General features: G+C 35.7%; 6 protein-coding genes across 18 annotated transcripts in view; 4 read left to right on the forward strand and 2 right to left on the reverse strand.

Annotated features, from left to right (window-relative positions):
• LOC118736991 (mucin-5AC) overlaps positions 1-5,310 on the forward strand; it is a 51,140-nt gene extending 45,830 nt beyond the window's left edge. For 5 of the 10 annotated variants that reach the window (XM_036467196.1, XM_036467195.1, XM_036467193.1 and 2 more), the window contains exons 5-8: positions 580-720; positions 1,340-1,348; positions 3,536-3,676; positions 4,342-4,452. In XM_036467196.1, coding sequence (XP_036323089.1) covers positions 580-720; positions 1,340-1,348; positions 3,536-3,676; positions 4,342-4,452 — 402 coding nt within the window. Of the gene's footprint in view, positions 1-579; positions 721-1,220; positions 1,316-1,339; positions 1,349-3,535; positions 3,677-4,341 lie in introns of those variants that run through there. The other 5 variants (XM_036467198.1, XM_036467199.1, XM_036467201.1 and 2 more) reach the window with 5 other exon arrangements.
• Positions 5,311-9,858: 4,548 nt separating this feature from the next.
• LOC118736995 (probable cardiolipin synthase (CMP-forming)) lies at positions 9,859-11,502 on the forward strand. The gene is made up of 5 exons (XM_036467215.1): positions 9,859-9,935; positions 10,084-10,731; positions 10,798-11,013; positions 11,083-11,218; positions 11,281-11,502. Exons 2-5 carry the CDS (start codon positions 10,195-10,197, stop codon positions 11,400-11,402), a joined length of 1,011 nt encoding a protein of 336 aa, XP_036323108.1. The 5' UTR covers positions 9,859-9,935; positions 10,084-10,194; the 3' UTR covers positions 11,403-11,502.
• A 286-nt stretch (positions 11,503-11,788) lies between these two features.
• On the reverse strand, positions 11,789-13,444 carry LOC118736994 (dehydrogenase/reductase SDR family protein 7-like). 2 transcript variants are annotated; one of them, XM_036467213.1, is made up of 6 exons: positions 13,427-13,444; positions 13,154-13,331; positions 12,917-13,066; positions 12,639-12,858; positions 12,329-12,574; positions 11,789-12,231 (listed from the first exon to the last, which is right to left on the reverse strand). In XM_036467213.1, the coding sequence occupies exons 2-6, from the start codon at positions 13,325-13,327 to the stop codon at positions 12,008-12,010; spliced, it is 1,014 nt and encodes a 337-aa protein (XP_036323106.1). In that variant the 5' UTR covers positions 13,328-13,331; positions 13,427-13,444; the 3' UTR covers positions 11,789-12,007. The 2 variants fall into 2 exon arrangements, with proteins under 2 accessions (XP_036323106.1, XP_036323107.1); XM_036467214.1 differs by lacking the exon at positions 13,427-13,444 and having other exon boundaries at positions 11,791-12,231; positions 12,923-13,066; positions 13,154-13,407.
• A 77-nt stretch (positions 13,445-13,521) lies between these two features.
• On the forward strand, positions 13,522-14,811 carry LOC118736996 (complex I intermediate-associated protein 30, mitochondrial). The gene is made up of 3 exons (XM_036467216.1): positions 13,522-14,138; positions 14,196-14,381; positions 14,444-14,811. Exons 1-3 carry the CDS (start codon positions 13,626-13,628, stop codon positions 14,672-14,674), a joined length of 930 nt encoding a protein of 309 aa, XP_036323109.1. The 5' UTR covers positions 13,522-13,625; the 3' UTR covers positions 14,675-14,811.
• Positions 14,812-14,912: 101 nt separating this feature from the next.
• On the forward strand, positions 14,913-20,984 carry LOC118736997 (probable glucosamine 6-phosphate N-acetyltransferase). 3 transcript variants are annotated; one of them, XM_036467217.1, is made up of 7 exons: positions 14,913-15,144; positions 16,196-16,555; positions 16,899-17,109; positions 17,166-17,293; positions 17,358-17,419; positions 17,496-17,715; positions 18,214-18,362. In XM_036467217.1, exons 2-7 carry the CDS (start codon positions 16,460-16,462, stop codon positions 18,253-18,255), a joined length of 759 nt encoding a protein of 252 aa, XP_036323110.1. In that variant the 5' UTR covers positions 14,913-15,144; positions 16,196-16,459; the 3' UTR covers positions 18,256-18,362. The 3 variants fall into 3 exon arrangements, with proteins under 3 accessions (XP_036323110.1, XP_036323113.1, XP_036323111.1); XM_036467220.1 differs by having other exon boundaries at positions 14,924-15,144; positions 16,196-16,477; positions 17,496-18,362; XM_036467218.1 differs by lacking the exons at positions 14,913-15,144; positions 18,214-18,362 and adding an exon at positions 20,902-20,984 and having other exon boundaries at positions 16,445-16,555.
• Positions 18,051-21,580, reverse strand: LOC118736984 (GATOR complex protein WDR24). Its single transcript, XM_036467183.1, has 10 exons — positions 21,399-21,580; positions 20,894-21,335; positions 20,721-20,832; positions 20,569-20,657; positions 20,163-20,492; positions 20,003-20,081; positions 19,759-19,911; positions 19,182-19,673; positions 18,901-19,086; positions 18,051-18,836 (listed from the first exon to the last, which is right to left on the reverse strand). The coding sequence occupies exons 1-10, from the start codon at positions 21,535-21,537 to the stop codon at positions 18,480-18,482; spliced, it is 2,379 nt and encodes a 792-aa protein (XP_036323076.1). The 5' UTR covers positions 21,538-21,580; the 3' UTR covers positions 18,051-18,479.
• Between the last annotated feature and the right edge of the window lie 1,135 nt (positions 21,581-22,715).

Genomic DNA, 22,715 nt, shown 5'->3' on the forward strand with positions numbered 1-22,715 from the left:
GAGAATTCGGAACTCGCTTAGAAAAACAGAAAATCGATTTAAATAAAGTTTAGTGTGTGCTTATTTTGAAGCCTTTGCAGATATAAAAAAATCGAGATTTTTATTTTGTAGCTAATTTAAAAGTGTAAAATATTCTAGCCTTATCAGGCCAATCACAATTTTGACGAATAATCATCTTTCCCAAATCTTCAAAGTTTCTGCAAAGATTTAAAACGGTGCTAAACACGCGGCCTCCATTTTAATAGTTAAAAATTATCGAAAAAATACAAAATAACAGAAATTTCACCGAATAAAATTTGAAATTTTACGATACGATTATCCTTGATGGAAGAAATCATAAAACAACAAGTTTTAATGATCCAAAAATATGGATTTAAAATATTATCATGTAATTTTACATAAATAAATTCGCTAAACTAACTCGAGATTAACTTTTGATTGAAACCGTAGAAATTTTACTGCTTCAATTAAAATTGATTACTTCACGCTATTCACGCTACTTAATAAATTGCATTCTAATGCCAAATATTTAACAAATTTCCCGTTTGTATCCGTTTAATTTTGCTCTTCACAATACAGGCCCTAACTGCAAGTTCACCTTGGCAACGGCGTCTCTGCTTCGCTCTACCCTTCACTATGCGTTCAATATTGACATTATTTCGCACAATAGGTGTATGGGTTGGTGGAAGTCGGTTAGCGCTTTCGCACGTTTATCTGCAGGTGAGTGCCGGAAGTAAAAAAAAAAAAACTATAAATAAATAAATGAAATGTAATAAATAAGAGAGAAGAATACTTTAAAAGCATTCTGACAAACAAATAACCAAATGAAAAGAAAAGGCAAAATAAATAAACGTAGCAAATAAATTTCTTCTAAACTCTACATTTTTATTGCTGCAATTTATTATTTGCGCCCTCGCACCTTTTTCGTATTTCCTTTGTCACGGTGCATATTTTTTTTTCAACTATAATTTGCATTGAGATGCTCTACGCTTTTTTACTTATATATATATATGTACGTATGTATGTATCTAGGAAATGTAAGCTTTTTTAATAACTATTAAATTAAATCAAGACGAATGAAATATTTCTTTGACTTTTAATGAAAAAGTAAACTTCGTTTATATCCCTCTCAATCATTTTTTATCAAATATTGTTTTAACTACATATATTCTTTTTAAAGAACTTTATATTATAAAAATTTAATCACCTATATGCTATAGCAAAAATATCAATATTCGCTACTTGATCACTGATATGAACTATTTATGTTTCTGTGCTTCTACTCTTCTTCTTAAACATAAATGCTACCAAAATATCACAAAAATAACAAAAATTCCAGTTAGAAGCAGTGAGTGATATTTGTTGTAAATTCGTGAATTGTTTTTTTGTTTTAATTGGCGTGAATTTAGTTAGTGCGATATTATTCGTTAATTTTCGAAGAGAGTCTTTAAGAGTTTTAATTATTGAAAGTGCACTCACAAATATATTTACATTAACTAAAGCGAATAATGGGATTTTAAATCATTACCAACGGCATATGCAATGCGTCTTGGGTAAAATTTACTACTTGTGAATGCTGGGAGATCGGCGAAATTTTCGGAGTGGGGTCGGAATACTTGCAAAAATATTTATATGAAACTAAATCAGCTATTTCGAAAATATCGTCGGGTGCTGGATGAATGAGAAAAGGCACTAAAAGAAGTTTCCCATAATTGTATGCCTCGCGCTTTTTACGAGTACCAGGATTATTCAAACTGATTTAGGCTTTATAAAAACTCCATGCGAAGGAATAAATAAAAAAAATCGTATTTTTGCGCGCGCTGACTTAAAATTTAAGATAGCGAACACGAAATATAGCGACAACGAAATTTTCATATGGGACCGAAAGAAAGAATTTATCGTTTCATTTGAAAAAGTCTAATGTAAATATTTTAAAATTGTATTTCGAGAGAACTTTGTCGTTATAAGAATGTTCGCCCTAGTCACGCTCATAGCTTGAAGGTGTGATACTTCAAAATTACTTTTCAGCGCTATTTTAATCCGACTCCCCTGTAATCGTTTTGTACTATTTTATTTTCTTTGTTTTTACAGTTGAACACAAACAAAATTTAATACAAAATATTTTAACATTTGAATTTGTTAGTTGTGCCGGCTCGAGGTCAAATGTTTGTGGAAAATTAGTTAAAGCATATGTTTTTTTTTATTTTCTCCGATATATATCGGTTACACCGCAGTAACCCTCTTCAGCTCTGACAGTTTTTAAATCTTATTCAACGCGTTTTCACACAAATTAAGCTTCAAAATGACGTTTCTCTACATCCAAATCGAAGTCATCGATTTTTACTAAAGTTTATTTTGCAGAGCTCTTAAGGATTGTGCTCAAACAACTTATCTGCTTCCTCCTCACTGCCATACTCACCGATTTATTCAACTAGTATAAAAAAAGATGCATTAATTATATTTTCAAGATTAAACCTTCTTAAGCTAATTTTTATTTCCATAATTTTTATTTTTAGAAGACGAATAATATTTTTCATTGCATTTTCCACTGCATTAGCTAACAGCCATCCTTAAATTAGGGCGCTAAGCGTTGCGTCTTCTAGCGCCAACGAGCGACAGCGCGCGTTATCTCTAAATAGGCACACACACTTTCAGACGTTTTCTCATTTCCTTTGGTTTTTTTTTTGTTCTCACTATTGTCCTATTTATAAAGAAAATTACATAACGGCTATTTCTACAGCGTGTCTAGGACGGAAATTTTTGTTTTGTAATATTTCTCTCAGAATACCTTAACAATAAACAATTTGCCAAAATCTCGATTAATCTTTATATTAATTGCGAAATTTATATAGAAGTCATGCCACAATATGGTTTGCGAATAAACCTTTAAGCAACAGATCTATTAGCTAACCAGGCGAGAATATGCGTTACATAAATCTTCTCATCTCACTACTAGTAAAAATACTACATTGCCTATTTTTCCTCACACTTCAAAATTTCAATAAATATGACCCTTCTGTGACCGCTGCTCTACATTTACGGTCAAGAAGTACAAACAGAAAATGTGTATAATTAAAATCGTGTGCAAATCTGAGCCCAAACACCGGGTATGTATTTTTTGTGTGGCGACAATCCTAAACATTCACCTAAAAAGTAATTCAAGTCACCAACGTCATTAGACCGTAGCCGCAATTTAATGAAGCACGCGACAATCGACACGCACTTGTGACCCTGACGATAAAAGGAGCGGTTGCAAAAATGTGCGCTATACCGTTAAACAAACTTTCACTTAAACACAACTACAAACATAACGGCACTTACAAAGTTTGTTTACTTGTATATAAGTATAGATACATACACAATATGTATGTATGTATGTGTGTGAGCGCACTTTCAAAAATTAATTAGAAACTCCAGTTTTCGCTTTAAAGATTAGTTATACACAACTAAATAATTCACTAGTAGTTTGTTGTACTAATTTGTTGACAATCAGGGGTTTATTAAAACGTACTTAAATTGTCCTCTGTCCCAACAGGATGGCGTTTCAATATTGGGTGGCGCTATAGGCGCAATGCGAATACCAGAAAAATGGTTTCCAGGCGTTGTGGATTTCTATTTAAATTCGCATAACATTATGCACGTGCTGGTGGTGGTTGCGGTGTATTCAATGCATAAGGTAAATGTCATTTAAATGTCATTAAATATGTATACACACATATACATATGTAAACGCATGCAGGTGCTAGTATGTATGTACATTAGGGCGGCCCAAAGAATGCATGCGTCGGGGAGAAAAAGTAAAGTCGGAATTTGTATGCTCTCATATCATATTGTTCTATATCGAAAAAAATATTTAGAGGTCGCTCAAAGCGCTCAACGTTTTCCCTGTATTTTATATGGAAAAAAACACTTCACTCTTCAAAAGATGCCCAAAAATAATACCCAATTGTTTATTAAACCATTTTTTATAGCAACTATATTTTACAGGTCCGCCAAAAACGCTAGAAAATGCAATGGGGGCCATTAAAAATTCTTTGGTATTACAAAATGGTTACAAAAAAAAAAAATTTGATATTATTTTGGGGGCCTCCAGAAGAAAATTAGATTTTTGCGGTAAAAAAAAAAAAATATTTTCAAGAATCTATACCATTTTTACCAAAACTTATTTTTCCCCCGCATAACATACATGGAAAACTTTGAGTGCTGTGAGCGTCCTCTAAATGTTTTTTCAAATGGTATAGTATTTTTTCGATATAGAACGATTTTACTTTATTCTGACCACCCTAATGTACATACATACATATGTCTAACTAATTCAAATTTATTTTAATATTCCAACAGGCAACTATAAAAGACTTTGAGTGGATGTCGGCAACGAAATGTGATGCTGCTGTTGCAAATGACACCGGCGTAGCAATAGATACTACTTTTACCTCAAATGTGGAACTATGACCTCTTAACATTCGAAAAAAAAGTATTATGTAGAAAATTATCAGATTATAGTTATGTATTTCAGTGCAACTATGTACATATATGTATATATACATATTGAATTGTTAAATTTAGAGAACGCCCAGAAATAAGAAATAGGCAAATTTTAAAATATAAGTATTCAATGTTTTTGCAATAAAAAATATGTAATATTTAGAAAAATATTTAGTTAAAAAATGTATTACTTATAATAAAGTATGTAAAACAAATTTGGTTATTGAGCGGCAGTGAGATTTTATAAATCGCTACGCTAAATGTCCAGTGCAAGTAATGCTATATGTAAATTAATAAATGACAGATGTGCTTAAAAATATACAAAACCTCGAGAGTAATATCACTTGCCTCTCTTAAACCCCCATTTAATATTGCACCACTTAAGCTTTCGCTTTGTAAGTATATTTTTGAGCACACCTATTACTCATTTAAGGATTAGCCGCTTAGCGATTTTTAGAATCCCATAACGGGTAAATTGCAGAACAATTGCATTGCGAATACTTGCAGCGCCTACAAATAATAATGCAATAAATTATAATTTACTCTTAGAAAAATTATCTCCAAACATATACATACGTAAATATTATATGTAGAACTAATTTTAATTCGAGTATTAGCCATGATGAACAAACATAAAAATGTAAGTATTTAAAGAACAAAGCGTATTGTCAATAATTAAACGTTAAGCAAAAAGTTAAACCAGTGAACACTACACTTCGTTCCATGACTATATCACCACTTGAGTTTGCCAATTATGCTAAAAAGATAGGCTGGTGGATAATATAATGTTAATCGAAAATAAATGATTTAACAACTAAAAACCAACAACGATATTTTCTTTCAATTTGGGGTTGATTTTTTACAAGTGGAACAAACAATTAAATATACGATTTTACAACTATATCACCATTAGTTGTGCTCTTACCTTTCTGGGGTTTTTAACACTTTATCAAGTAAATGTATTTCGGCGCCTGAGTGGAAAGTCTATCTTCTATAAGTTCGATTTTTGCATCACTCTGATTCTCAAGCTTATTGTGGAGCTTTACTCTTACTTACATGATTTTAGTGCAGAAATTATTTTGGAGTGGGACGTGGTGTTATAGTTATGATACGGAGTGTATATATACATACATAGTAAATTATGCAGATTCATAGACACACATTTATATATGTACGTGCCGTACATAATACATCTAAAATTAACTCTACAACTGTGGTATTACATTTTAAGCTAACAACAAAAAAATGTGAAAGAGTAAAACATCTACATACATACCTGTTTAACAAAGCAACAATAATTAATTATATTTTACTGTAAAAAAATCTTTATATATATAATAAATAATTGTACATACATACATATGTACATATGCAGTGCACTGCAGGGACGCTAAAATTATACAAAAAACGCCGAGACAAGTATACTTAAATTTGGGGCGTAGATTGCGGATCTGTACACCATTTTCCTAGCGAAGGTCATTTTCCCAAGATGTTTTCATTTTAAGTTTGCTTTACGAATGAAAAAAATTCAAACTCGAACATGGAAAATGATGTTACTCATACGCCATGTACGAGTACGGCTATGCACGATATGGCGTATGAGTAACATTATTACCTGCTCCTATTTCATACAAAAAAGTTATTGCACATTTTCATTTAACCATTCAAAAGTTGTTTATTTATCCATCGATTTTCATGGTCAGTAGCTTAACTTTTTTGCAAAAGAATGGGCTTTCCTGTTACAATTTAGGAAAATGGTATACAGATCCATAAACTACAACCCAATATTAAGTTCACGTGTTACGGCATTTTTTTGTGTAATTTTCCCTACAGTTTCTAATATTTTAGCAAATTTTAAAAATTTTTGTAATAATTTTTTTTTTTGATATTTTAAAACAATTAAAAACGTAATGCTTTAGTCATTAACGTTTGTAACGTGTTCCAATAGCGTGGGCCGAAAATCCGCTTAAATCGAGATAAGCAAAGAAAACATGTTTTTACCACCACTTGAAATTTGATTTCCAGCCTAAGATATTGACCAAAACTTGCCATCTTTCACACAGAATGTTTTTAGAGCAGAGTTCTAAAAAAGTGGACTTTCGCCCCATGCTAGTGTTCAAATACATACTGTCTGCATTTTGTGAGAAGAGTGCGCACAAAAATTTGTTTTGCAAAATGAGACCACGTTCGACAGATGATCAGCGAGAAATTGTTCTCAGCCATTTTAAAAGTGCCCATACGCGCAGGAAAATTGGTGTGTTCTACCGTGCAGATGATATTCCGATTTGTCTGCAAAAGTATAGCCCACGATAAGGGAAGAAATGCCCCAATAAAATATTCACTTCAACGGAGGGACGCTATATTGTCCGTAAAATCCGGACAAATCCAAAACTATCACCTACGAAAATTCAGTCATTCACTTATCGATAATTTTTCGATTTTGTTATCGATAATTTATCGATTTTATTATCGATATTTTTATCGATTTTGTTAAAAAAAAATTAACGAGATATTTAAGGAAATCGATTGGCGGATCACGCTGATCGTAGAATATCTTAATGGCCGCAGACATCATTGATCCATGAGCTGGCTCCATTGAGTCTTACTTCAGCAATAACGGCCGCTCCGGGCAATTCGATCGAGCGGAAGTAGATAAGAAGATCGCTTTTAGGCTGTATACAGCGCTCGGGTCCATTTTTTGCTAAAGCATTTCGTCTGATGAAATTAATATCGCGACTCCAGCGTCATCTACCGGCACCATTTTATGCACAAGTACAATACATGAAGATTTCATAAAAAAGCATGTGCATTATGGAAAATTGCAAGTCAACGGAATAACAAGAACATTTGAAACCAATTTTAGATCGCAGACATAATTAGATTGAGATGAAATGTATGTTTTTTTCTAATCTAACTTTTACTATTATTTGTAGTTTTCTTAATCTTGGTCTTAAGAATCTTACCAAAATGTTCACGTAAAGAAACAACTAAAATACAAATCCTTGAAATGTAAATATATTTATAAGCACATATCGTCGTTTAAAGTACAAAACCGCGTATGTGAGGTTGCATAAATTATTTTCTAGAGAGTAAAAACACTCATATTTCAAAATGGTTCGCTTTTTTCATAAATCAATCGCATTTCTGGCTAGTATAATGGATAAGGATTGAGCGTGTGTGAGCAAACCCAGTTTTTGGCAGCAAATGTCAGTTATGCGGCTTTGCAGAATGACGATACGCGGTTTTGTACTTTAAACGACGATATGTATATTGTAATATGAATTTCATTTGTTAATGAGAAATAAAAATTGCTAACTAAAAAATAAGACTAGACTAGATCTGTTTTTATTTATGTATATATTTTTTTTTAGTTTTCGGCCAATAAAACATAAGAAATCATTTCGGTAAGTATCTAGCAAGTAGTGCACATTAAAAAATAAAATATTTACTGTTAAATGGATCATGAGATGTCTTAAACGTCATACTTTCTTAAAGTCGTAAAAACTTTGAATGTAAAATAAAAGTCTAAATTGTTTTATAGGGCTCGAACGATATTATAAGACCTAATTCTAAATATATTTTCAAAAATCTTGACGTTTTTACATATCCCAAAAACAAGTAAGTGCGCCTGGGCCACACTGTTGAAGTGAAACTTACGTTACATATTTAATTTTTGTCATAATCAATTTATCGAGGGCTTATATTCAATACAATCTATCTGCAATTTTCAGAAAAGCTACCTCAAGAGTTTACACAACCAGCCTTTGAACACGGGATCCTTAGTCCAAGAATCAAAAAAAATGCGCGTACGCTTGGTATGCATCATATTTAAGTCATCTGCGTCTAAAGCAGTGTTTGCATTATTCAACTTTGCGTTCAACAATTGCGTTCAACTCAACGCAGGGTTGCACGAAAAAAAAGTTGAATGGCTAAATGTTGGCTGGCGATCACCTTTGTTGAAAGCGATTAGTTGAAAGGCCATTCAACCAAAAGTTGAATGCAAAGTTGAACAATGCAAACACCTTTTTATGGCGAATATTTTGATATTTTTTCATATTTTGATATTTTTAGCCATTCAACTTTTTTTTCGTGCAACCCTGCGCTGAGTTGAACGCAAATGTTGAACGCAAAGTTGAACAATGCAAACACACTTTAAAGAATAAATATCTTTTGAAGCAGCTGCTGCAAAACAAAGCTTGTAAAGGTTTATTAAGAAAATAATTCAAAATCAGTTCTACTTTCAAGATTTAGTAACAGAGAAAAATTACTGGGTTAAAAAACGTCATTTTTTACACAAAAAACGTCAAAACGTCAACAGGATACAAAAGACGTCCAAATGACGTTAAAAACGTCAACCTGGCAACGCTGGTTGCAGGTTTTAAGGCCTGTATGCAGCTCCAAAAAAAGCAAAAACTCCATATAAAATGACGTACAAGAAATGGCTAAGAAATTTTCTTGAGTCAAATTTCTTTAAGGCAGTACGCAGTTCTTAAAAAATTTACTACGCTTTCTACTACGGATTTCTAACGTTTTTTGTGAAAAAAGAGCACAAGGCAACCCAGGTTTGCAACAGAAATATATGCCCGTTCCATTATTTCTGGAGGAAAGAGTGAGGCAACAGGCTGTGAGGTATCAAAAATGTCAAAATTCCTTGGACACACACGCGAAATAATGGCAATTTGTTCTTGACCGTTTTCTTGAGAGCTGCATACAGGGCTTTAGTCCGAAGTTTTTCATCCTGCAAGTTCATGAAAAGTCTCAAACGATAGGTAGGGTTGCATTTGTAAACAAAAACAGAACCTTAAGCGCCACGGAGACAATCAAATAAATACGTCAAGCATTGCATATGTATGAGTTGGCCCGCAAACGTTCAAATAAACTAGTCAATTATACAAACAATTTATTTTTCTTGTCCGCGCACTTGCTCACCACGACGATCAGAAGGCAAGTGCGCTTGTTTTATGTCAAGCATAACGCGAGACGGTTGATAAAGATATTTGATCGTCTCCATGGCACTTTACATTTAAAAAAAAAATCGAAGTAGTTACAGGAAAAGTAGTTTTTCGCGTTCCAGGTGACCTTTATTATTTCGCTCTAGCTCCTCTCTTTCAAGAGAGTAATTTTGTTATTTGACAGTTTTACAGGTTTTACACGAAGTTATCTGGAACGCAACTAATGTCAGTAGCGCGCATGCTATGGAGGTCCGCCTTAAGTCTCTAACCGATTCGCGCAAAAGCAAAACAAAAAACAGCTGATTTTGGCAAGTTAAAGAAGGGTATGAAAAAACAACCGTCCTTATCGGGCATTGGCAGGGGTGAGTGCTGTCGAAAAATATAAAGTTTTGTTATTTTTTGTTTATTTGTTTTTTGTCTCTAGCTAAATTTATTAAACGCAGATTTTTTTTTGGATATTTGGAATTCGTGCAGCAGAGCGGAGCAGCATAGCCAATGGTAAGCGCGATTAATCGCTATAAATGTGCCTGTGGTCAGGGACGTGCCGGGTCTAACGTAACATTGCTGTGCCTAGAATTTATTTTTACTCGTAAAAAACCTCGTGCGCATTCAATAATCACAATTGTGTTTCTATGTCATTAATTAGTGCAATCAACGCTAGCTAATCGACGTCTGCTAATTGCATACAGCTGTAAAACTTTAACGCACCGGATTCTAGCAATTCGTCCAACGATTACACTGCTCCCGATTTGAGAAGATGCTACCCGCTACAATCTTCCGTCAAGTGCAATGCACTCGTAATGGCCTGAGTAAGAACCTTACAGATTTGGTAATCGGCTTAAGCACAGCTGGGCCGCCCGCAAATGGTGTAAACTGTTTGAATCGTTATGCAGCCGCAACAGGCTTCATACGAATCTCATTTCTGGATTTTAATCAGCACCGTAATTGGGATATAGCGAGATTGCGTCAGTATGCCGATACAAAGAAGAAATCATTGCATTTAAGAACATTGCAGGGCCGCCATATATTGCAGGATGTGATAGACAAAAAGTGTGAAAGTTTTATTGAACGAAAGAATGTACTGGTGGAAGATATACGTGGTGCGCGGCACAAAGTGCAAGAGCGCGTACGCGAAAGAATGGAAGAGGTCATTGAGCGTGAAAATATATTGACTATACCGAATATGCTGACTGTAGGAAGAGCTTTTTTGTCACCTTACATTGGATATGTTATAGTGCAACAGGATTTTCGACTGGCTATGGGATTACTGGTGGTAGCGGGTATCACGGATTTGGTAAGCACAAATATTTTGTTTTTAAATAAAATTGCGTTTCAATAAATTAATTTAATCTCTTTAAAGTTGGATGGGCAAATTGCTAGAAGGTGGCCAAATCAAGCAAGCAAGGCGGGATCGTTCCTAGATCCAATGGCTGATAAATTGCTTATTGGATCGTTAGTCATATCAATGGGTGTGGGCGAGTTGTTGCCGTGGTGGCTGGCTGGCACTGTACTCTTTCGCGATGTCTTCCTACTCGCCGCAGGCTTTGTCATACGGTACATCAGTTTGCCACCACCAGTGAGTAAAAACTTTTATTTATATTTTGTACTTATAAACTTGGTGATGCATTTTAACGATGGTCAACAGAAAACTTTTACTCGCTACTTTGATGCTACTTATGTAACTGCTCAATTGGAACCCACGCTCATTAGTAAGATCAATACCGGAGTGCAATTAGCTACTATTGGTATCAGCTTGGGAGCTCCAATATGGAATTATATCGGTAAGCGATAACTTTAAATATCCGAACTAGTTTTGCTAATGCAGACGACTTTTCTATTGCAGACCATCCCGTGCTGCATGGGCTCTGGTATTTGACTGGTGCTACAACTGTGGCTGCCGCTCTCAGTTATATACTGAACAAAAATACATTTAAGATTATCACAAAGCGAAGGAATAATTCGTAGATGTACCGAACATTGCCAAGCGGATACATATAGTTATATATATTTTCATATACTATTTTTATGAAGATAACCAAAAACACCAAAATTTAACAAAAAGTTTTGCTGCCATGCCTTATAAAATATTGCAAAGGGTTTTTAACTTTAATAATTATTTTAATTGCGCTATTAAAATCGTAGTGCCCTGTTGAATTGAACTAGCAAGCTTTAATTAATGTTAGTAATTTAGAATGTTTTCCGTTTATTCTATTTATTTCACTTTGTGGACTCATGCGTCATCAATGTGATAATTTTATTTCCTTTTTAAGAAAAACTAAAGGCCACACTCAAATGATTTCCATTATATCGAACTATAAATCAATTTTTAAATTAAATGAAGTTGAAATTTTTATTTAAATAGCTTTTATTTTCAATTTATTACCATGCTTCAAAGAAATACACATTTACCACGCAACAGGTATTGTTCGTTATTTTTGAGCAGGAAAATAATGAATAAAATCGGTGTTTTATTGTGAAGTTGATGATAGAAATTATTAACTCTTCACGTTGTAAGATTCTGCAAAACAAATTCCCCATGAACGTGGTTTGCATTGTTTTCACGTTCGAATTCACTTTCCTTTCTTCTGCTCTGCAGCTTCAGCCTTTTCCAATTTCCTTGCTCGGTTACCAATTATCCAAAAATATAGCGAAGGAAATAAATAACGAGCGTAATATGCTAATTTTGCTTGCGAATCGGAAATCATTACATCTTTTTCCTTACCAACAATAGCATTCAAAATACGATCAGCTACCTTTTCTGGCAGCATACCAGATGCAGTAGTTTTATCCATTTCTGAAAGTAAGAATCGCAGACGTACATACATATACATACACTTTCTACATCGGAAATATATAAAACTGCCAAATAAGTACACAACCATATTACATACTTCCATAAGTTTTTCCACTGCCTGTTAGCGCATTCACAGATAATTGTGTTCGTATATATCCTGGACTAATGCATGTCACCTGTACCCCCTTATCAACTACCTCAGACCTCAACGAGTCCGAAAAAGCTTGTAGAGCATGTTTAGAAGCTGAATAGGCCGAACGATAGGGCAGAGCAAATTTTCCTTGTACCGAACTTATAAAGCAGATATGCCCACTCTTTTGTTTTAGCATCGAAGGTAGTATAGCTGTACGGAAGAACATATGTATGTACTTTTTTCAAATGAATAATTAATGTATCAAATAGTTAACCTTTTGTAATCGCTACTGAGCCAAAGTAATTAACTACCATTACTTTCAAATCAACATCCAGAGCGGAAGAACCAACCATTGCACGAACACTAATACCACCGTTATTAATAAGTATGTCAATTTTGTTATGTACGCTAAGTGCTTTACGTGCAAAGTCGGGTATGTCTTTTAGCTCGGCCAAGTCCAACGGCAAAATAACTGGTGGATATGTCACAGAGCTCTGTTTGAATAGAGTGAAAGAGAATATTCAGAAGAAAACTTACAAGTACAGAGCGTACAATTACCGCATCTAATGCTAATAAATCCTTCTTAACGCGCTCCAATTCTTCAACACGACGTGCAGCTAATATTACTTTGCAGCCGGCTTTGTAAAAAGTGTGTGCCAAAGCTTCGCCCAAACCGGAGCTGGCGCCCGTAATCAGTACTACCTATAGGATTAAGAATGAAAGCATGAATGCATGACTAGAGCCATAAAAAATATTATGATTCATCGATGAATATAGTGATAGAATTACCTTTCCAGCTAATTCACTTCGGCACTTTTTAACTCTGAGACGGTAACAGCACTCCAAGACGACGAAGGGCAGCGCAATTGGCATCAAAACCGCTCCTAAAATTAAATACAACGAACTCCAATCCCCACCGTTGCTTCCTGGAGCTGCACATTTTTCCACTTCGTCTAAAGTCATCGTTCTGTAATTTCAACTGTTTGATTATTTTTTTAATTATCTAATGCACTTTGCTCTTTCAATTTAGAACCACAGCTCCTTATAATTCTGCATACACACCTACAACAATTCTTTTATTATATTTTAAATGTTATTCGCGTCTATTTTGTTATCATTTTGTTTTGAAGTGTCATTCGCTTTTTTAAAACAGCTGTTTTTGACATGTTGTGGAAGGGTAAGTCTACTGTGGTTATGCGAAGTGCTTGGGAAGTGATAAATTGGCCGAAGTCAGGTGGATTTAATTGGTAGAGGCAGGAAAATGAGTGTTCTGCTGCTAAATACACGTCGACATGCAATTAGCTCCCTAGGCTCAGCATATCAATCATTACGTTCCTTAAAAAGCGTTAGCGATCGACATTTCATACACACAAGTGCCATACGGTCAACCTTCTGGGAAAAAGAGAAAAAATCTGGTTATAAAACAGAGGTGACACTGCCATCTCGGAAGCAGCTGATAGTTGATGGATTTCGTGAGCTGCGGGAAGAAGTACAGCTATGGAAAGAAGAAATGAAAGAGAAATTCGAGAGTGATCCCATACTTGTATATCGGCCAGGCGAGATAGATGTAGTGTTCGATTTCAAAGACGAAACTGCGCTGGACAAATGGGTTGTAACAACGGATGCCGATCATCGGGAAGGTAAAAGTATGGCGAAGCTGGAATTAAGTGCAGCTGGAGCTGGGCTTTTCCATGGTGATGTCAATTCGGAGCACGTTAAGGATGGTATAGTGAAACGAACTGGCTACGCGAATATACGGACAAAACGAGTGCGGGTAAGGAATATTCTAAACAATTGGGAGACATGTATATTGAAAGAAAAATATTTATAGCGCTCTTTTAAACGTGAGTCAACATACGACTGGACACAGTATAATACCTTAGTCATGAAAGTACGTGGAGATGGCCGTAACTACCTAATTAATCTTCATACTGAAGGATACTTCGACCTGCAATGGAATGATGTATATCATTTTGTACTATTTACTCGCGGTGGCCCACATTGGCAAATCGTGAAGGTGATGAAAACGGATCATACTATTTTCCATATGTATATACATGGTTTACAATATCATTACAGATTCCTTTTTCAAAGTTCTTCCTATCTTCAAAAGGTCGCATTCAGGACAAGCAAGGTCCGATTCGTTTAGATCGTGTCACGCACTTTGGGCTCTCGGTAGGAGCGAAAAACAACATGGATGGTCCCTTCAAATTAGAAATGGAATATATTGGGTTAGAATTCGACCCGAATCGTCGTGAAGAATTTGCCTATGAAATGTACAAAACCGATAAATACATCGTTGCGACTTAAGGAGATAAGAGTGTTTAATATTAGGAAGCATATAAAATGTTACTATCTAATTTATATAGAAAAATTTAATTTACGAGTTAACTTGGTTATTCGAGGTAGCCACTTTAATGAAATATATGTATTTTATTAAAAACTTGAATCCACAATTTATTTATGTGTTTACGAAAGTTTATACACTCCTTAATGGCACCTAAATTTGATACCCCTCGTAGCAACCCTGCCTTTTTGTTTACATTTCAAATTTTTGCATCACATCAAAATTCTTATTTATTTTTGTTTTAAATTTTTTTCGCCGTTTTGCTTTCACTCTCTGCAAAGGAACGATAAATATTTGCGCAACATTACAAACATAAGCGATTTAGTTGTTCCGTGGCAAGTGTCGATTTGAGCTGGCTGTTACTGTTTGTGATAAAGTACAGACCACGTGAACGTTTGACGACGCGACTCGATCTGTGGGAGAAGACACCATGGTGAGTATACTCGCAGTCATATACCTACAGGTTATACAGCTGGGACTTCGCGTAACAGGTGCTCCTTAGGCAAGTGATGGAAGCATGTAGAGTTTAAGCTATTGCCATGAAATGTGTTTACGCAAACCTTGAAAACTATTTATAAACGACATGTTAACGGCTTTGGAATGTTGAAGGCGGTTTTGAAATCAATAAAGTTAGCTAATAGCTGTGCAGGTGGGGGCCTTTGTGCGCGGCCTTTGCTTTCCACAGTTTTGTTGGCGTATTTCAACGTTAAATTACAAAACTACTTTAAACTGGCTGCATTGAGTATCAAATTTTAGACCAGTTTTAAGAATAAAAAAATTGGCAGTGTCCACACACACGCGCCACGGTAATTTTTACGGTAGATCCTGCTAAAAATTACCGTAGATCCACAGTAAAATTACCGTAGATCCTCGGTAAAAATTGCCGTTACCGTTGCGCGTGTAAGTAGATACTCCCAAAAAAATTGGTTACGTATAATTCTTGCTTTAGTAGATTTTAATGAAAGCAGTATGTATTACTTTACATCAAACAATTAAGAAATTCACCATGTACACACTATGCTTGAACATATAAATCCGTAAATAAACTAAACAATTTTGGATAATTTAGTAACCATTTTTTTTGTATGTTTGGCTATTGGGATTACCAAAACTGCTTTCTTAATTTTTATTAACACATCTTATTACATACGTAGAAAGTAAGTGTGTGCACGTATGTATTCAACAATCCTATTATCAAGAAGATAGAACATTCAAATTGGCTACTATCCATACAACAAGCACATACATATGGATATGTACAATACATTATAATAGACCCGAGCTGGTTTTATCTCCTACATTGTTTCCTGCTCAAGAATATTATCTTTAACAATGAAAACCGGTTGCATTTCTGAAAGAAACTAGTACAGATAATGAAAAATCGGCTGCTCAACCGAAAGGCATGCTGGAGAATAGCTAAGTTTAGTCTAAACGCATATGGGCAGATAAAAGTTAAATGTATGTATGTCGTTTCATTAAAACAGAGAGGGGAAATCAAACCTGATTTCCATCTCAACTAAGGCAAAGACTACGGCACGCTGTTAAAGCCAGCTTCGAATTCATAAACTGCCGACATTCGATGGCGAGATTGTCAACTAAAGCATATCATTCTTCTTTCACCCATTGCTGCGTTGGCAGCATCAGATTGTTTCAAAAAGAAAAGAAAAAAACATAAAAACAATCAGCTATCAAGAAGACATCAGCTTTAAAAGTTTTGCGGAAGCTGTTTTAAACGAGTTTGATAGACAATGGTGCGCTGCTCAGAGGTACGAGTAAATATCAAGGGAATGCTTAAAATAAAAGTTAATTTAAAACATAATAAATCTAGAAAACTACAAATTAAGGTACAAGTGAAACATGCATATTTATTAAAAGCAAAACCGTTCTTCAAAAGTTGTAGAAAAAATTACAGAAAATGTTTACATACGCATAAAAAGGAGTATACATACATACATGTACATGTGTAAGCAGGGCCAAAACTTTAAAGCCACCTGTCCTCTTTTGTAAGGTAATATTGAATTCATTAAGATAAAACACTACAGATAAAGCTAAAGAGAATACAGATAGTGTGGAACCTGCTACATCGACTATACACTTTTATATGTATTCATATGCGCGTAACCTTGAAACCAAATATATAAATATAAACTTGATTAAATAGCAGTTAAATAAGGTATCTTTTTGCAGGAAGAGACTTACCTCTATGATCCCAACATTTTGCTGCAATTGAACTTCCATCAAAGTCCGGCCAAATTTGAGCCATTCATTTCGGCAGCATATCCCGGCGAAAACTGGCTTAAGGTGCGTCCACTAAAAGACGGGGATTATGACCGTGGATTTCTACAATTGCTTTCGCAACTTACCGATGTGGGACATGTCACACGGACGCAGTTTTTGAGTATGTTAACTCGTGTTTAGCAATATTTTTTGATTAATATTTTGAGTTTTTTCTAGCTCGTTTCTCACAGATGAAGGCCAGTGGCGATTATTACGTCACTGTAATCGAAGATACGCGCAAAAATGAAATAATCGGTGCAGCTTCCTTGGTTGTTGAACGAAAATTCATACATAATTGTGCCATTGTAAGTTGATAGCTGAAATTAGGTATCGCAATGCTTGATTATTTGTCAACTTCTCGATTTGCAGCGCGGCCGTCTTGAGGATGTGGTTGTCAATGATACATATCGTGGCAAACAGCTAGGCAAACTGTGAGTTTTAGCAAATTCATGTACTTACTTCTAACATTTAAGGAATTTTGCTTGGTTTTCTCATTTTGCGATTTAGTATTGTGGTAACTGTCAGCTTGTTGGCTCAGCATCTCGGCTGCTATAAAATGTCACTAGATTGCAAGGATAAACTAATTAAATTCTACGAGTCTCTGGGCTATGTACTCATTCCTGGAAACTCGAATTCAATGACAATACGATACGATGAGGGACCTGAGGCAGTGCGGCACAATAACACAGCACTTGTTGATAACGACATCAACAACACCAGCCAAACTGTGAGCCTCGATTTTGCTTCTTGACAATTAGCCACCAGTACCGCCATTAAATCGAAACTATAAATGTATGCAACGTTGATTAATTGCAAAAGGAACAAATGTGCTGTATATAAAAAGTTTATGTTTTTCACAAGCTTATATTCGAATTTTTGTTCTTTTTAGGTTGCAAGCATTTTAAATTTCGGTTGAATTACAAAACGCTCGCGGCTGAAGGCAATTATTTCACACGTTAACAAACTGCGAATAATTCCCTTGTGCGTTTTGTGGGCGGTGCTGGTAGGTGGTGCCTTGTACTGATGTTTTTATACATTTCGTTTCATATAAAGACAGCGGCATCAGGCAAGACATACAATAGAAAAGTACTTATTTTTATTTATCTTCATTTAAATTCTTATTACGTCTAATTGTTCATGCATACAATGCAAATATGTATGTGTTTAGTTTAACCGTTTGATTTGATTTTGATTTTTTTCTTGCAAACGCGGCTGGCACAAAAAGGTAGTAGTAATTTTGCCCTTTAAAAGTACGTTTATAAAATAGCTAACTGTAAATGCAAATAGCTAAACATTTTAATTTTGCTGCTGTTGAAATATTCTTATGTATCTAAGTAGATGCATATTAAAATGTATTTTACATACTTTAAGTAAGTTGGTGTGTATTATTTAACCTTGCTTTTGGTGAAAAACTTGTAAGTACCTGCGCTAGCGACATTTTCTAACTTAAACATACATATGTACTTACTACTAATCTCTTACCGGAACACACTAATTATATTCGCATAGGTGACCGCATTTGGGACATTTAAAATGATTGGCGAAATAATCCATAATATGTTCCAAATGGCCACCATGTGAGCAGCCTTGACACCAGGCATAAAGGCCACGCACGATCAGACCACAAACACTGCACTTGGATGACTGCATGGACTTGCATTTTTGGCAGAACCAGCCTACGCTGCCGCCTAACGGACGCCCGCACTCACTACAATTCGTGTGCACAGAAGTGGATTGTTGATTCAACTCTCGTACCGAGCGCAACCACGACAGATTAACAACTTTGCATGCCTCATTCCACAGTTGATAGCGATGCAACTGATCAATGTATGTTTGGAACCACATTTCCTGAAATTTGCGGATATGCGTTTGCATTATTTAAACACAGGTACGACTTCAATATACTACATACAATAAGTACGTCATCGATTTGAAGTAGTTTACGCGCCTCACCCATGGCGATAAGTATAGAAATGGCAGATTGTACGTCACCAACATCGCCTTGCAGCATAATTGATTCGGCAACGAATTGATGGGGCTCCCAAATAGGAATGGCAGGCGCATTTGAAAGCTTTAGAACACTTGGCATGTTGGGTGGCTGCGAGTAAATCGAGAATAAGGAATTATTAAACCGCAACTTATACATAAAAAATCGGACTAGATTAGATTTTGATTAAATTTTAAGACGCATACCGGGGAAGTCTCCTTGCATTCGGCCTTTAAATCCAATTGAGGGCGTGCCGCCTGCACGTCATGATGTAGTGGTGTTTCTTGGTGCGATTGCATTTTGGAGAAGTCTGGTGGTCCTACATATATAAAGCCCTCACGTAGCAGCTCAAAGTTATCAAACGTTATTTCGTTAAGTATTTGCGTTTCGGAGAGTATCACAGAACCAAAAGGTGGGTAGTTTTGTTTACCGCTTCCCACACCTACACCAACAACACCGCTAGACGAATCAATTTCCAGTTGGACGACCGTGTCTACAGCGTCATCATTGTTGTTGTTGTCATTGTGCTCATTACGGTCCCATTGCAGTACTTCGTGTGCGTTAGCTATTTGTGTGGGACGGCGTGAAGATTGCACACTTTTCTGATTTGAGAATGAGTTGCGGTGTATCTCATACTTCTGCTTGCTGAATTCGTTACTGCCATATAAAACTTTGATGAAATTCCACAAAGTGGTTGCCTACAGAAAGAGTAATTTTTACAAGTTTTTTTTACGGGGGAAAGTTTTAATAAATACTTATAGAAAAATTAAACAAAATGCTTACATTATGTTTGCCATATTTTTTTGTAACACTACTATTATGTTCGCATATATCTGATAACTTTCTACTACTCAAAATAAGTTCCTTTGCACAACCAATGAAGCACTCGTGTTCCTTCAAGTGTGTAATTTCCTCTTTTGCCGAGTAGCCAGTATACTGAAGTGAAGTAAGCAAGTGGAGAGATCAAATGCACATAAGTACGCTTACATACCTATAGTAGTTAATAGCTTAATTTAAATATATTTACCGATGGCTTTAGAATAAACTGGCACACATCCGACTGTGCTAAATGAAATTGCTCTTCTGAGTTGCTGGATCTTTGCCGACTGCCATGAGTACCAAATGAAGAGCATTTAAACATTTTTGAGTTCTTATACCTTCGAAATGGGGTAAAAGATGGAACTTACGTTATAGAGTTCATTTTAGAACCATGCGTGATTGGCTCTGTTTGCGATGCTTTGATTTTCCGCGCAAATGATATATCTCCGCGATATCCTAAACTGGCACCTTGTGCGTTTGCTTTTAGTGCAGGGCGCGCTGCGTCTTTAAATGCGTGCCTATAAATAGTTGAATCTTTGCTGGTCGAGAGTAGGAGCTGAGAGTTATCACCCTTCCAAGCGATGCCTGTGGTAACATTTGTGTGATCATTGAATGAGGCAAATGGTATATAGGGTCGTCGGATGTCCCAGATATGTATGCTGTAATCAACTACCAGTGCACAGCTTGCTATATGATAGCTGAATGTATGACGATAAGAAAAAAAGTATTGTAGAAAAACGATCAATAGGAAACCAAGACCATGTTTTTACTCACGTTCGGTCAGGACGCCATTTAACTCGGCCCACCACGGCAATCGTATGTATTGTATGCTCTAGGGAAGCCTTGCCATCCATATTCCAAACCTGCATTAATATACAGGAAACAAATTAGAAACTATTTGAAATAAATTCTTATCAAGCGTTTACTTTGATTTGTTTATCGCGGCTGCCGGTGGCCAGCCAGTTTTTGGTCGGGTGCCAGTCACACGTATAAATTGGCCCACTATGCGCAGTAAATTGTAAAATACTTTTGTCCCCTCTGTAAATAATAATACAATAAATATTAATAGTCCAAATGAAGTATTTATCATAGTTTATACTTTCGCAGGTCCCACAACTGCACCGTGCCATTCTCCGAAACCGCTGAAATAACATATTGTGTATGTGGACTGAATTTAACATCACGCACCGATTCTGAATTACTATAGTAAGTATACGATGACTTGTCGTTGCGAATATCGAATTGTTTAATAGTACCATCTTGCGAACCAGAAACAAGTATGTGAGGATCGTGTATGTCGAAGGCAACTGTGTGTGCTGTGCGTTCGTGCTCATTATAAACATGAAGTTGTTTCTTCTGGCCAAAACGACTTAGATCCCATACAGAAACAACGCCGTTCGTCGCAGCCGTGGCCAATATATTACTATCCAACGAACTCCATGCCACATCGTTGGACGAGTAGCTGAGATTTTGATTTTTGCCACCACGCATATTGCAAACTTCCGTAAAGCCATCGCTATAAATGGCGAATACCTTTAAAACTAGTTAAACAAACATACTCTTAATAAGGATTTTAAACCAGAAAAAAGGTCCTTTTTACTTACGACTTCTGCCCGCAACAGCTATTTGATTGCATTCTCTATTAAGAGCAAGGGCATTTGCATGTCCCTCTTGGCAAATACGCATCGATATAGTGCTAGCATCCTCGACCACGCGATCCCGCGAGTCCTGAAATTTCTGCATTTTTACTGAATATAATCCTTTCTGGGACTTTCTCAAGACGATAAATAAACTGATAAGAATAAATAAATAAAATGAATGAAACAAAACAGATGTTTCTTATCAGCTGCAGATTCGTATTCTCCAGCAAAAAAAAAACTACTCAATAAAGTAGCTGTTAGACGTGGCAAGTGGAAGTAGTTTTGAAAAGTGGCACATCGAAAAATATCCGAAAGCTGCTTTTCAAAGTAAAGGTGCGGTTAAATGTGGCAATATATGAGCTTTTGCTACGCGTTTCGCTTCCAAATGCCAAATCGAAAGTTTACTTTGCCGTGTAAACAGCGAGAAATTACTTTTTGTGGATTTGCGGAAATCACTTTCGAAAATAAAAATTGTATGGTGTAACTGCAACCAAAAATTATGCAAATCGCTTTCAAAAAATAATTTCAACTTAAAAAATTCCATATCAAATGACGAGCATAAAATGGCTAAGAAATTTTCTTGAGTCAAATTTCCTTTTGAACCAGTACGCAGTTCTTAAGGAATTTGGTACGCTTTCTACTACGGGTTTCTAAAGTTTCTTGTGAAAAAAAGCACAAGGCAACCCATTTTTGCAACAGAAATATATGCCCGTTCCATTATTTCTTGAGGAAAGTGTGAGGCAACAGGCAATTTTTTCTTGACCGTTTTCTTGAGAGCTGCATACAGGGCATACACATGATAATAACCTTGAATCACTCATAAAAAATTTTAGCATGCACTCATTCACGCCGCTGGAAAAGAAAGTCTCGTGTCTGGGTAACAAAAGGACAGAATCTCATAAATCAGAACAACAATAGGAGCGTTCCTTATCTCCCAGAAATAGTCAGAAAAAGTCCGAAGTAGTCAGATTTAGTCCAAAAAGCGTTCCTTAACTCGGAAATGACAGCAAAAATGAGAGAGCAACACACAGTGAGAGTGACTCTTATTAGTCCGAAGTAGTCAGATTTAGTCAATAGGAAACAGCCTTTCCTGGAAATGCTGCGAAATCTGCAAATCTTAGAGTACGGGAACAGAACAATAAATCCGATGTTCAAGTTCTAAAAGTGCGACGGCTTAGTAAAAACGAGTATATTGCAACTTGAAAGTAAATTCTCGATCGTATAACGTCCAGCTTAGGCAAATTTCAACGCTGTCAATCGCGAATGGGTGAATTTTTCTGG

Source organism: Rhagoletis pomonella, unplaced genomic scaffold (assembly GCF_013731165.1).
Source record: "Rhagoletis pomonella isolate Grant_MI unplaced genomic scaffold, Rhpom_1.0 Rhpom_scaffold_00004, whole genome shotgun sequence".
NCBI classification, from domain to species: Eukaryota; Metazoa; Arthropoda; class Insecta; order Diptera; family Tephritidae; genus Rhagoletis; species Rhagoletis pomonella.

Bases quoted from the DNA above. Each gene is read 5' to 3' on its own strand.
- LOC118736996 (XM_036467216.1), top strand. From the start codon at position 13,626: ATGAGTGTTCTGCTGCTAAATACACGTCGACATGCAATTAGCTCCCTA. The intron at 14,139-14,195 runs GTAAGGAATATT...AAATATTTATAG, and splicing joins TACGGACAAAACGAGTGCGG to CGCTCTTTTAAACGTGAGTC. The intron at 14,382-14,443 runs GTGATGAAAACG...ATATCATTACAG, and splicing joins CACATTGGCAAATCGTGAAG to ATTCCTTTTTCAAAGTTCTT.
- LOC118736994 (XM_036467213.1), bottom strand. From the start codon at position 13,327: ATGACTTTAGACGAAGTGGAAAAATGTGCAGCTCCAGGAAGCAACGGT. The intron at 13,067-13,153 runs GTAATTCTATCA...TTAATCCTATAG, and splicing joins GAAGTGAATTAGCTGGAAAG to GTAGTACTGATTACGGGCGC. The intron at 12,232-12,328 runs GTATGTAATATG...TCTTACTTTCAG, and splicing joins CAGTGGAAAAACTTATGGAA to AAATGGATAAAACTACTGCA.
- LOC118736995 (XM_036467215.1), top strand. From the start codon at position 10,195: ATGCTACCCGCTACAATCTTCCGTCAAGTGCAATGCACTCGTAATGGC. The intron at 10,732-10,797 runs GTAAGCACAAAT...ATCTCTTTAAAG, and splicing joins TAGCGGGTATCACGGATTTG to TTGGATGGGCAAATTGCTAG. The intron at 11,014-11,082 runs GTGAGTAAAAAC...GATGGTCAACAG, and splicing joins ACATCAGTTTGCCACCACCA to AAAACTTTTACTCGCTACTT.
- LOC118736984 (XM_036467183.1), bottom strand. From the start codon at position 21,537: ATGCAGAAATTTCAGGACTCGCGGGATCGCGTGGTCGAGGATGCTAGC. The intron at 20,833-20,893 runs GTATAAACTATG...TATTATTTACAG, and splicing joins CAGTTGTGGGACCTGCGAAA to AGGGGACAAAAGTATTTTAC. The intron at 18,837-18,900 runs GTATGTAGTATA...CGCAAATTTCAG, and splicing joins AAATCGATGACGTACTTATT to GAAATGTGGTTCCAAACATA.
- LOC118736997 (XM_036467217.1), top strand. From the start codon at position 16,460: ATGGTGCGCTGCTCAGAGGTACGAGTAAATATCAAGGGAATGCTTAAA. The intron at 17,110-17,165 runs GTATGTTAACTC...AGTTTTTTCTAG, and splicing joins CACACGGACGCAGTTTTTGA to CTCGTTTCTCACAGATGAAG. The intron at 17,420-17,495 runs GTGAGTTTTAGC...TTTGCGATTTAG, and splicing joins GGCAAACAGCTAGGCAAACT to TATTGTGGTAACTGTCAGCT.